Source organism: Xenopus laevis, chromosome 3L (assembly GCF_017654675.1).
Source record: "Xenopus laevis strain J_2021 chromosome 3L, Xenopus_laevis_v10.1, whole genome shotgun sequence".
NCBI lineage: Eukaryota > Metazoa > Chordata > Amphibia > Anura > Pipidae > Xenopus > Xenopus laevis.
Window position 1 is genome coordinate 112,337,045 of NC_054375.1, and position 14,192 is coordinate 112,351,236.

At 38.9% G+C, this 14,192-nt stretch overlaps 1 protein-coding gene across 1 annotated transcript in view; it reads right to left on the reverse strand.

Moving 5' to 3' along the window:
- Positions 1–1,485: 1,485 nt before the first annotated feature.
- The window catches only part of il16.L (interleukin 16 L homeolog), a 66,037-nt gene continuing 53,330 nt past the window's right edge, over positions 1,486–14,192 (reverse strand). The window contains exons 15-20 of the mRNA XM_018253145.2: positions 11,693–12,722; positions 10,901–11,084; positions 7,627–7,728; positions 5,697–5,943; positions 4,032–4,163; positions 1,486–3,036 (exon numbers count right to left, since the gene is read on the reverse strand). Coding sequence (XP_018108634.1) covers positions 2,861–3,036; positions 4,032–4,163; positions 5,697–5,943; positions 7,627–7,728; positions 10,901–11,084; positions 11,693–12,722 — 1,871 coding nt within the window. The 3' untranslated portion in view covers positions 1,486–2,860. The remainder of the gene's footprint in view (positions 3,037–4,031; positions 4,164–5,696; positions 5,944–7,626; positions 7,729–10,900; positions 11,085–11,692; positions 12,723–14,192) is intronic.

Sequence of the window (14,192 nt, forward strand, 5' to 3'; positions counted from 1 at the left end):
TAGATCGTTTTTTGCTCAGACGTTTATTGATGTGAGCAATTGTTAGTTGAAGTTTCTAAACCTGACTGTTTTGCCAACCTGAGTTTCTAATGCTAACGGACTCCTGCTGCACAAATATGGCAGCACTTTCATACAGGAACATGGGGCATCAGACAGGTAATGTAAAAACATTGTACAAATACTTTATGGCAAAGTTATAAGTAGCTTTCAAAGGCGATATTATGAAAGATGTAAAAATGAGTTTAATTTCTGGTGTCAGTATCTCTTTAAGGGACGGCCCTGGTTTGTGATGTTTTATGTAGGTTTTACATAGCAGTTCTAGGACCATGGCCCCTTGCCAATGCTGCCATGTTTTTTGCTAGTATAACTATATGATTCTTGTATATCCGTACCCCTGTGTTTTTCCTTGTAAGCAAATTTAAACCTACCTGGAATTGTTTTTAGACAATTATTATTATTCTTTTTATTTATATATAGCTGGCATATTTGGCAGTACTTTCCACAGATTATGCATCATTCTCATCAGTCCTTGCCCATGTGGAGCTGAAGTGACATCCAACCTTTGGTTCACACTTTACCTTCTTCCAGTGTGTCAATCCAAACCCAACAATCATCTCTCCTAATTTAGCGTGTCACTTTCACACTGATGTTTTTCTGGGCATAAGTAGAATTTAGAGAATATTGTCTATCAAAAGTATTACAGGGTTTACAAAAGCTTCAGGCTTATCAAAGAGGGAATGATCATTGGAGAGTTACTGTGCAATGCTTCCCTTGGTCAATTGGTAGTCCTGCTGTTCTATATTGTGTTTTCAATGGACATGACAACATATGTTTAATGATGTTCCACCTTACCCATTCTCTTGATGTTCCCATCTCTTAATTTATTGTCCTACACTAGTTGAGAAAGAGATATCATTCAGCTCAATGGATCCATGTCCTACATGCATTGAAAGAATTGCCATTAGCTTATCTATGGCTTGTTGCTACTAGCTTTACCCCATGTTTCTGCTCTGTGTCATCCTGCCTTGGTATTACTATCTTGTTCAACAGGAATAAATAAAGCTTAATGGTGTCAGCTGTCAGAGTCATAACTCCTGTGTTCATAACCCTAGAGCACACAATATCACACTGTAAGCTTTATATTTCCTTTGGGCCTACTATTCATTGCCCTGATAACCTGTGCATCTTAGAACCCATGCACAGATCACCTGCACCTACTGTGGATTTTTTATAAATGTAGGTGCTAAATTACATCAGTGCAGTTGCCCATATCAACCAATAATATTTGCTTTAATTTCTAACATAGTTGATGTTAGATGCTATTTACTCATAGGTTGCTATAAGCAATTGCCGTTTAGAAGCTGTTAGCCGTATGCTTCCTCTCTTTCTCGTTATATGACATTGCAGTTTGGTGGCTCTGAAAAGTAAGACAAAATAAATGACAAATCAGATGACTCATTAATATAAGTAGCTTTGCTAACTGAATCTGCATCAAAAGTCATTTATTAGCATTTTAAAAAAATAGCTATTTACACTCATGGCACACAGGCAAAAAATAAGATATATACAAAAATGCCAATAAAGCAAGTATTGCATAGTTTTGGATCGTTTTCATATAAGGGAACCAAGCTCATGGCACACGTGGTACGTTTTGGCACTTTTCAGCATACTTAGAAGCACCTGAACCATGCAGCTTGTCTGGTGGTTCTCATTAAAGCAAATGACAGGCAACAGGATGGGTCCAGGAGCTTTACAACCAGCTGAAAAAGTGGCAGCAGAATATGACATGAGCCTATTGTTGATTTTGACTGGGCCAGCCTAGTGCAATGAAGGTTTATTGACTTAATTAGAACCTTTCAATAGAAAAGGATAAAAGTGATAGTAGCTTTAGCTCACCAACAGTGAAACCATGGATTGGCAATCCCTAATCTTAAATCTGACAATGAGACAAAAGGCACACGGGGATTGATATGAATAAAAATGTGTCTGTATGCATACCTTATTATTGAGCTAGTATAGAAGACAAACTGCTAAAATTGCATTCGATTTTTAAATCTGCTCCCATTTCAATGCATTTTCCTTGCAACTCCATCAAGATCTCGGGTTAGGGGGTGCAAAATGCAGTAAGTGTGTGCAGGCTACTATAATAGAAAGTCTGTTTAGCAGGGTTGTCCAATGTTAAACCCTCTAGATGTCAAACTAATTCCCTTCATCCCACTGGCAGCCTTTGGAGTTGTAATTCAAGTATGATTGCTAGTTGCCCATCAGCGCATTGTTTCCAATCTAGTGATTTGTCTGGTTAGGCCATTAAGGACATTAGTGTGAAAGGTGTTCATATCAATTAATATGAATATAATAATTATTCATAATAACCATTTGTTTTGGAACTAATTAAATGGCCAGAATTATTAATAAGTGGCCCCCGTAAGGTTATAAATGATTAATCCTTTAGTTTTTACATTGTGTGATCTACAAGTACCAGTGACAGAAGCATGAAAATGCAGAAAAATAAGTAGAATTGCTTTATGTTAATGTATTGCAAGTGCCAGTTTGAGATTATTTCCTTTGTGTGTGTGTCTCTATTTCTGTGTGAATCTGTGTGTGTGTTTGGTATCCATGGCAAGACAACCCAATAAACTGTGCTAGAGTACCAGTCTTGCCCAAAAACATGTTGACCACTTTGCAAGTTCAGGAGCTTCCAACCTCCATTACATTTGCCCAATAAAATATTCCCTTAGGGATACCAAGAAGATGATTTGCCACTGAGCAATCTGATCCCATCCAGGGCAAGATGTGCTAAAGCTCCGTCATGGCTGCATGCTAGTTCTGAGACTCAAGCACCCTCCATTATCATATTGTTCTATTGGTTTACAGTGGAGTCAGTGCTTTTTCTCCTGATGACAGCTTGGACAAGTCCATTTGGTAAAGACTTAATGGAATTCCATGCTTCAAACCGTGTGAGACCTTGCAAACTGATGTTCCCCAGCTGCAGTAGTTCATCTCCATACTGCACTGCATTATTCTTTTCTGAGACACCTGGAGAAACATATATATCATTTGTGGTAATACATCACATTCAAACAAATTATGGTCAACTTATCAGTAGCAATTTAACCTGCATGTATGTTTTTTGAGTGTGGCATGAAACCAGAGTTTTCATGCCACAGTGCCCAGAGGAAAATCATGTAAATGCAGGGAGAACATACCAACCTCTTGCAGATAGAGCTAGAACTCTAAAATAAAAATCCAAACACCAAACACTTACAAGTTATTGGACACTCCAAAATAATTATGTTTCAGTCCAGTAAAATTTAGGCAAGTTTTACTTTTTTTTAATCATGATTTTTTTAAGATTCTTTTATAACAATAAAAAATAAATGACTTTAAAGTGTGCAAATTCCAGGCTTTAATGGAATTATTATCTGAATGCTTGAGACTTTGGGTTTTCCAGAGAAACAGCCCTTGCGTAATCTGGATCATCATACCTTAACAAACATACTTAAATATAAAAAACCAATAGGATTGTTTTGCCACAAATGTGGGTACTTGCAGCTTAGGATCAAGTGCAAGGTACAGTTTTATTACTACAGAGAAAGGGAGAGAACCAAAAAAATAAGAATTGTTTGTTTAATATGGACAATATGGGAAATGGCCATCCAGAGTTTTCTGGATTTCTGATTTCCAGATAAAAGATCCCACACCTGTAATTAGGGATGCACAGAATCCACTATTTTGGATTCGGCCGAACCCCCAAATCCATCTCGAAAGATTCAACCGAACCAAATCCTAATTTGCATATGTAAATTAGGGGTGGGAAAGGGAAAATGCTCTTTACCTCTTTGTTTTGTGACAAAAAGTCACGCGATTTCCCTCCCTGCCCCTAATTTGCATATGCAAATTACTATTCGGACTCAGTTCGGTCGTGCAGAAGGATTGGCCGAATCCGAATCCTGCTGAAAAAGGCCGAATCGCGAACCGAATCCTGGATTCGGTGCATCCCTACCTGTAATGCTTTAATCATCTCAACATACCTTTAAAAATCCTGTTAATGATGACAGGTCTGTCTCCCTGTACAGAGCCTTTCCCCCCATCCAAACTGAATCCAAGTCCAGCCAAGGATTTTTCAAGAGTAACGACAATGATATCCCCAGTGTCATCACAATCTGTTGAAAAGAAAATTCGCAAAATTTACTCTTGGAAAAAAAATAGAATAGAATAGAATCCTAATTTGCATATGCAAATTAGGGGCAGGAGGGAGGGAAATCGCAATTAAACTTTACAACATCAAGAAGAAAGAACCTTTTAATACTAATTTTGTACTTTGCTTAAATTATTAATAATGATTAATATAAAGATATAAACTTTACTTGTGCGCACAAAACAATGGGAAGTGCTGAGAAAATGTAACAATCTCTAAAAATGTTAAGCAATTTAGTGTAGTGGCAACTTTCATCCAGTCCAAACTGACACCTCATCATCATTATCATGATTTATTTATATAGCTACAGTAATGCTTTATGGCTGAGATTCTAGTTCTTGTAACACAGTATTCTATCATAGCTGGCAATGATCTGAAATGTATTGTTTACTACACTGCAGCCTATAGAGCCATAGTTTCAAAAATGGGGGGTTGCCCCCACTGGAGGCGCAGTGCTGTGATAGGCTCAGCCATAAGGCCAGTTAAGGTGAATTTTCAGAAAAGACTTGTGTGCTCTTCTAGAAGATGTCTCCCATTGGATGTTCAGTGCCTTGTCACTGAGGCCAATTATGGTGAAATTTCCAGAAAAAGCTTATTTGCTCTTCTAGATACCGATTGAGACCCAGCCTGAAGGACTCTTTTAGAGTAAAATTTGGGGGTAATAACATGTTTGCTGTCATATACTGTATACAGTGTCATATATATATAGTACCAGAAGAGGAGCACTCATACAAAAATATATTGTCTGCCTGATTGCTGGTAACAAATAATGTCAAAGTCCTGCAAAGTACAGCACTCAACATGTCTTTTGCAAACAAAAATACGTTTTTTTTCCCGACATTTCAGTTATCGACTACAACGTTTTACAAAGGAATACATGTATATATTATATGAATGGCTAATCCGGTGATGTTTTAATATGGCCTACCCTTCCTATGATCTAGGTTAGGCCCAGGCCAAAGATGGACCTCAATTGGCAACTTGCTCCAAAAAATGTTAGAAAATCACTGCCTTAGATCCACAGTATGAATCCTCTGGACATTTTCAGGGCATCTACATTTAGCACAGTAAAAACAGATATAAGGAAACTGACTCCATGTATTCTATAAACTTAATATAAAGTTTAAAGATAATAGGTGCCACAACAATGGGGCTGGATCTAAAATATCTGAAAACCATTACTTATTCTGCCTTCCTTTTACTGGATAAACTATACATTACTGCAAAACACAATGTGCTTTGAGTTTTGCAACATGTAATTTATGACAATGGCTCCCTCAAGTGTTGGTTTAGCTACTATACAGTATTCCAGACACAGTTATTGGCTGTAAAATCAAGCTATCAATGATTTCTCTTCACACTCCCTAAGTACTGCTGGTATGCTTCCATGGATATTAGTGCAATTTTAGTGTTTTTTTAGTTTTTTTAGTTTGTTTTTATATTAGTGTTTTTTTATCACATGGGAAGTATTTGTCTGATGTGTAGTCAAGTTTCCTACTTGCTGCTGTTGAGTCATCAGTTAAAGCAGAGAATGCCGAGTCTAGGGATTCTGGTGTTTGCTCTCCATCTTTCTCTTTCTTTATGACAATAACAGCTTGTTTAGGGTGGCGTGCCTGGCGCAAAATGGCAAGAGCATCATTGTGTGTAACTCCCTTTAATGACTTTCCATTGATGGATAGAACTTTATCTCCTTTCTGGATTGTTCCTTCTTGAGCAGTCAGCCCACTGGGGAAAACTCTGTGCACCTAAGGCAAGAATTGCATATGGTCAGTTATTGCATTATTGTCAAAAATATATTCAGAATTGCCAGATTGACATCAAATTGAATCCCCTGCATGAGGGTCAAGTATATCCCAAATATTCAGGGTCATCACTCATTTATCACATAATGTCTGTGGATATCAGATAAAAAGTCACAATTTAAACATTGCTAAATGAAACCATTTTACATAAATGTTTAATAAAACAACACAAAAAAAAACACTATATAGGTATGGGACCTGTTATCCAGAATGCTGGTGGCCTGTGGATTTCCAGATAACAGATCTTTCCGTCATTTCATACCTTAGGTCTACTAGAAAATCATGTAAACATTAAATAAACACAATAGGATGGGTTTTTATTCCAATAAGGATTAATTATATCTTAGTCTGGATCAAGTACAAGCTACTGTTTTATTATTACAGAGAAAAAAAAATCATTTTTTAAGAATTCAGATTATTTGGATAATGGGAGATGTCTATGGGAGACACACCCTTTCCGTAATTCGTAGCTTTCTGGATAATGGGCTTCCAGATAATGGATCCCATAAAATACTTTTTTACCTATTATTAACTTTATGCCGGAAATTTACTGTATTGTGTTTTTCTAACAATCGATTTTCTGAAGTAATTGAGCGAAAGCATGGAGTCGTTGTCAGACAGGACCCTGATAATTAGTGAGGGAGCACAAACATAAACATATAGGGGTAAAGTGAAGTTCCGCCACTAGAGTGAAATTCTGCAGCTCACAATTCATTTCTATGGGATTTTGAAAGGCATATTTATCAATGGGTGAAAGTGAAAGTTCACCCTTTGATAAATACGCCTTTAAAAATCCCATAGAAATGAATGGAAAGTGGCGGAATTTCACTCTAGTGGCGGAACTTCACTATTAACTTCACTCTTTGATAAATATACCCCATAGTTGGCTGGCAAGAAGCAACGCCTTCCCCATGGTTCTCAGTACAAATTCGCAGGTGAGTAATATGCAAAGTAGGATCTCATACAAGACTTCACCTCCATATTAAACAAACCCTCATGTACTGCATCTCTGAGATAAAGCTGCTTAGATGCACGCCACAGTTGGCCGTAAAAATCTGTTTATATTTATTTCAACCCATGAAAACTGAAAAGTTTACTTTAATTTTCTTTTTGACTGTCACCTTTAAATTTTAATTTATGCAACACTATGGGCACCATAAATGATTCTAAGAAGGCTCAATTCCCACATTTACAGTGCCTTAAGGTGGCTATACACGGGCCAATAAAAAGCTGCCGACAGACGGCAGCTTATTGGGGCCCTCCAACGGGCTTCCCTGATCGATATCTGGTGGAAAGTCGGCCAGATGTCGATCGGACAGGACTAAAAATCCCGTCGGATCGCGGCCGCATCTGTTCGTTGATGCAGTCCCATGATCCGACCGCCCGTTACCCATCGTTAGGATCCGATTGTTGGGCCCTAGGGCCCATGAAAAACAATAGGTTAACTGTTATCTGTTTTTTGAGAGTACAGTATTACCAAATATTGTAACTAAATTAACAAAATACAGGAGTGAGGAAATGCAATATGTTTAATCATCAATTTATCCAAGATTTAACAATAGGACATGTCATAAATAATCAATATTTATACATATCCCACAACTAAATACACTGAATGAAACATACGGTTATAGCTTTGTTCTCCAAATCAAGTCCTCCCGCAAGACTGAATCCAAGGCCAGTACCCTCTTCCTTATGCAAGACTACAACGTGGATGTCATCAAATTGCTGGACAAAGGAAAAGTACATAGTTAGGAAATTAAATAAAAAACACATACAGTAAGGTGTGTCCTTCCCTAGGGAAAATGCAAACAGATGTAGCTGTTCAGCAAACAGGTAGTGGGAGGCCCACACTGAATTGATGCATGTTTTGCTGAAAGAGGAAGACAATAGCAAGAGGTCATTTCCTATTTATAAGGTGGAAGGGTAAAGGCAAATTCAGGATGCAGTTTAGGGAAAGGAAGGTTCATGCTCGGAAAGGCCTCCCAGGAGAAATGGGACACAAGGAATTTCTAAATGAGGAGGGAACACTGTAGTCTAGTTCAGTTCAGTTAGGATTGTCTTGTCTCTTTGTATATTCAACACCAGAATTTCATTGTAACTGTGCAGGGATTACAGTATATTTATCAAGAACATTCTGGAAAACATAGGAATATTTACCAAGAACATTCTGGAAAACATAAGAATAAACATTCTCTGCTCAGAAACCCCAAGTAATCACTAGAACTGGTTACCATGCTTGATCCCAGTGTAGGCAAGCCAGCCCAGTATAGGAATAAGTGATATCAGAGGTGCTTTATCCTATTAATCCTGCTGCTGGATTAGGTCATTGTCTCAGTAATGAGAAAAGTGAATTTATTATGTATAGGGGGTGCTTAAAGGGATACTGTCATGGGAAAAAAATTTTTTCAAAATGAATCAGTTAGTAGTGCTGCTCCAGCAGAATTCTGCACTGAAATCCATTTCTCAAAAGAGCAAACAGATTTTTTTATATTCAATTTTGATATCTGACATGGGGCTAGACATATTGTCGATTTCCCAGCTGCCCCAGGTCATGTGACATGTGCTTAGATAAACTTCAGTCACTCTTTACTGCTGTACTGCAAGTTGGAGTTATATCACCCCCTCCCTTCCCCCCCAGCAGCCAAACAAAAGAACAATGGGAAGGTAACCAGATAGCAGCTCCCTAACACAAGATAACAGCTGCCTGGTAGATCTAAGAACAACACTCAATAGTAAAAACCCATGTCCCACTGAGACACACTCAGTTACATTGAGAATAAAAAACAGCAGCCTGCCAGAAAGCATTTCTCTCCTAAAGTACAGGCACAAGTCACATGACTTGGGGCAGCTGGGAAATTGACAAAATGTCTAGCCCCATGTCAGATTTCAAAATTGAATATAAAAAAATCTGTTTGCTCTTTTGAGAAATGGATTTCAGTGCAGAATTCTGCTGGAGTAGCACTATTAACTGATGTGTTTTGAAAAAAACATGTTTTCCGATGACAGGATCCCTTTAACCTGCCACCTTCTACCTATTACTGAACTACAGCTTACCTACACCAAATAAAGGAGGCCACAGAATGTGTTTATACATATTTAAAGGGGTCACGTACTTCTGGTTAGTCAGTATACAAAGTGCACACAAATCTGCAAATGTTTTGCTCTTTGCTCACTACCTTTCTTGCCACTTGGACCCATAAATATAATGCTGCCTGCGTTCGGCAGTACTGTATTCATGAAGTGTCGGTAGAAGAGGTAGGTAGGTGTCCCCCTGCCTGTCCCCTAACTTGAGCGTCATTCACACAGGCAAGGTAGCGAACAGGGCCCTCTAATTAGCTCCATCCCTATGGCATTCAGTAAAGCATGTCAGGTCTGTGACCGTTAATACTGTGCTCTACACAAGGGCACTAGTAAATGAGCCCTTATAAGTGTATTGTCTGTGCTTAATGGCATTATCCATACATATTTGTTTGTAAGAGGTAATAAATACCCAGGTCTGACTTTATCACCCGGAAAACGTTATAATTAAAGATTAAATCAAATAGTTTTCTATCCAAGTATAAATGCTTTCCAGTTGCCAAATTTGTCTATAAAGCAAATCCTTGGTGTTTCATCAAGTACTTTCACAGTAAGTTTCTCTCAGATCTCTACTTTCTCCTCCCTAATAAAATCCTTGGAATTATTATTTGTTACATTGGTGTTCCTGAGGAAATGAATAGGTGGGCATGAAAGCTTGCATCAAAACAAATATGGCGTATAGAGGTGTAAATCCATCGCTGGCAGGAAAAGATGGTTGTGCTCACTAAAGAACCCTGTGTATGAATGAGGCCACCCATTAGGAACCCATGATGAAATGTGAAGAGTGGAATAGTAAATTCACTTTTTCATAAGGAAAATGTGTTTGGTGCACACCATATTACACACAACTTGCTTTGTCTTACACATGCCTTTGAACTGCCAGGTGCAGAATGAAGATTTCCCTGAGGAGGGTCTGGCAGTCCATTTGCATAGTGTGTTTTATTACTGGTGTACTGATGTAAAAACTGAAAACTAAGGTCCAGGACAATGTACAAGGGGCTGCTTCAGACTTGCTCGAATTAAGTATGGGGACCTTTATCAGGCTGGTCCTTGACAACAATTATAACATTATATAAAATATATCTGATTTATATTGTATTATTCATAGTACTGTACAACCATCAACCCTTTAAGATCTTAAAGAGGCCCTCCAACCAAAAGCTATTCTGTATAGTGGAGAATATGTAATTCTAAGCAACTTTCTAACATAGATTTATTAAAAGTTCAATAGTATTAAAGTTATGTGTAAAAGTAATTGTTATTATAAGCAGCATGTCAGCATTCCATGTTCTATTCTAGCTAGCCATACACGGCCAGATTTGGTTGTACAGTTTGGTAAACTTCCACACTAACTAACCCTTTAAGCATTTTTTTGGTTGCAGGGTTCTTTATATACAGTATTAGGGATGCACCGAATCCAGGATTCGGTACGGGATTCGGCCTTTTTCAGCAGGATTCGGATTTGGCCGAATCCTTGTGCCTGGCTGAACCAAAACCGAATCCTAATTTGCATATGTAAATTAGGGGTGAGTATGGAAATCACGTGACTTTTCGTCACAAAAGAAGATTTTTTTCCTTTCCTGCCCCTAATTTGCATATGCAAATTAGGATTCGGTTCGGTATTCGGCCGAATCTTTTACCAGGGATTCGCCTGGATCCCAAATAGTGGATTCGGTGCATCCCTATACAGTATATATAAATATATTATTATTATTTGGAGCAACGATACATGAATGTTCTTCTGACATAGAATATGCAAACATTCTGTTGTTAAATATGAATTAACAGAAAAAAAGAAGTGTTTTGCAGAACTTCAGACCTTCAGGGTTTCTTCATCTAGCTCTTTGACTTCCTCTATCAGTGCAGTTAATTCTTCTCTGAGAAGCAGAGATATGACAGACTGACCAGCAGGCACTGAAGCCAATGCAAGTGACGGTTCTTGGACATCCTCCTCCTTCTCCTTTTCTGATTGTCCTGCTCCGAACTCTCTTAATTCAGACAAGCTATAATAGAGAATGTTAAGCTGTAATGGCAACATGTACAGTCCCAATACAGGCATGGGACCTGTTATCCAAAATGCTCTTGGGTTTTTCTTGATAAGAGAGCTTTCCATAATTTGGATCTCCATACCTTAAATCTACTTAAAAATAATTGTAATATTAAATGAACCCAATAGAATGGTTCAGCCTCTTAGATGGGATCAAGTACAATATACAAAAAGGGGGGTTGTGGGAGCACTCAAAGGCAAAGTTAAAGTATATTTAAGTACAATGGAAGTGCAACTGATTTGGCCAATTAATCATTGCACATTCCATGGTCCCCTGTCTCATAAGTAATTCAGTATAAATGCAAGTGCATGTGTTTACAAAAACAGGGGTTTTTAGTTACAAAGTTATGATCATAAAGTTGATAAGCCACCATACCACAGCAAGGTAAACCCAATACGGTGGTCCCTGACTTGTTTACCTCTGGTCATAGTATAAGAGGAGACACTGATTACAAGTAATGCTACTATGCAGAGCAAACCTTTTTATACTATGACCGGAGGTAAACAAGTTGTTTATATATAGTTTATAGTTGTCTCAGAATAGGATACACAATGCTCTCTTACTTTACAGAAAATCCAGTGTCCAAATGGTAACTTTCAGTCTTAGGGCTGGATGAGATCTCATCTACAGGGTAAGATTCATTCTGCCAGGGATAAGAGACTTGTAGCTTCGGAGACTGAGGGAAACACAGCAAGGACTTCATTAAAGCAGAGGAGACCTGGTTGCTGATGGAATAGATCTTGCTAGAGTTTTCATTTATCTTCAATGCATCAGAGGGTGTGGAGGCACTCAGAGGAAAGCTCCTAGATCTGTGGCTCGGTATCTTGTATGGTACTTGTTCATTGAGCTCGGAATAATGAAACTGAGGGTCATTACTAGTACTGCTACTCCTTCGCATGCCCTGGAAACAGGGTTTTGGTGGTGACTGAGACACTTCCGGTTCTTCTTTTTCAGGAGACTTTGGAATAGCCACAGGAGGCTGTATAACTTCAGTAACCTGAATTTCAGCTGTGCTCACGGTCACATTGTTCAAACAGACTGTCACACTTTCTACTTCTTGTTTGTTAAAGGACTTGTCATTCAGTGCTGAAGATGTAACATTCCCTCTGTCGCTTATTTTTCCAGTTGGTGATGGTGTGCTAAATGTTTCAAAGGAATTTATCTTTTGTTTAATCGATGATGTCCGACTTGAAGTTTGTGGTTTAATGTTGTTATGAATCTCTTTGTATTTATCCAGAGATGTGCCATCAGTTGGCTTCTTATCTACATTCCTATATCCCTTCAGACTCTGCCGGAACCAGGTTGGCTTGGGAGCAACTGGTGGACCTTTCTTGAAGTTACTCATATCTTGAGAGCTGCAAATTTGAGAATCCTCGCATGCAGAATCTCGCCTAAGTCTCTCTGTATTGCCACCTGTTGAACGGATGCTACTTTCTAGATCTATTAGGTTGTGGCCTTCGTTTATGAGGGGGCTGAACAAGTTTTTGATGCAATCGGAGATTCTGACCCACGGATCTTCACTTGTTGTGTCAAAGCTGTAGTCAACACGTGCCTGTCTTCTTAGCAGTGGTCGGTGGTTTGATACAGGATTTCCTAGGGAAAACAAAGGACAATGGATTTATTATAATTACATCTGTCTACCTAACCTTTGCAGGAATCTGGATAAGGCATTAACTTTTGAATCAATAAGTATGCTTTGTTTAGACAATAATATGCTGCTTTAATACGTTCTGTACACTGTGTAATCTCCCCAAAAATCAATGTCATATTTTATGCACTTAAGAGCTCTTACACACGGGCATTTTTCCCTGACGCACTCAATTATTGTGGAGGGGGCTGTACACACACGGACGCATGTATGCGCTGAACGCAGGTGAAATGCAACATGCTGCGTTTGGCACTTAAATTCATCTGTTTGAGTACAGCCCCCTTTATAATAATTGAGTGTGTCTACTCCTGCGCTCCCCTGCGGCTGAATGGAAGAAAGCGCAACGCAGGGGACCGCAGGAAAAACCGCCCGTGTCAAAGAGCCCTTAGGGCTCTTACAGACGAGCGTTTTTACCTGCGCTCCCCTGCGTTCCGTTTTTCTGCGTTCAGCCGCAGGGGAGCGCAGGAATATACGCATTACATTTTTTCCAATGGGGCTGTACTCACACAGGCGCGTGTAGGCGCCGAATGCAGGAAAAATGCAGCATGTTGCGTCTCAACCTGCGTTCGGCGCCTAAACGCGCCTGTGTGATTACAGCCCCATTGGAAAAAATGTAATGCGTCTATTCCTGCGCTCCCCTGCGGCTGAACGCAGAAAAATGGAATGCAGGGGAGCGCAGGTAAAAACGCTCATGTGTAAGAGCCCTTATAGTCCAAAGCTACCAAGTAGTTGCACCAATTGTAAAGTTTGCATTTATTCTTATCAATGTACCAGACAAACCAAAATTATTTTCTAATTGGTTGCTTTGGAATTATTGCACTGCTATGTGATTTGGCTTAATCAAATTGTAATGATTTCGTTAATTGTGCATAACTACAGGTGTTAGCATACAAAGGACTCCTTTTACTATACAGGCTTATAGGGTTTGAGAGTCTGGGCTTGTACCTTTGAATCAAATCAGTGGGGTGCTCCTGGGAATGGCATGTGCTGCACTTTGCACTTAACAGAAACCTATGATTTCAGGCATGTCTGATTGAGATTTATAACAACTGCACTAAGACCCAAAGAGCCACACTATGGCCCAACATAGAGCACAGGTCTATGGCAATTTACAGCAGTCCATCTGGTATTTGACAGGCCAGTACTGATTTCCGATGTGCTAATCCCAAGCATTTCAGGTAAACACAGAATACTGGGAAATAGGGGCAGACGGAGCATTTTGCATTTCTTCAGTAAATGTGGGCCAAAATATCTTCCAATAAATTAGTTTTTCTTCCATTCCCAAAGTGCAGAAACCCTAGATTAAACTTCCTAATATGACTTTTTCTGCTTCTAAAAATTATCAATATTCTCAGTCAACTGGAAATTTCAATCATGTAACAAGGGTTGAAAGGCACCTGCTTCCACATGGTGGT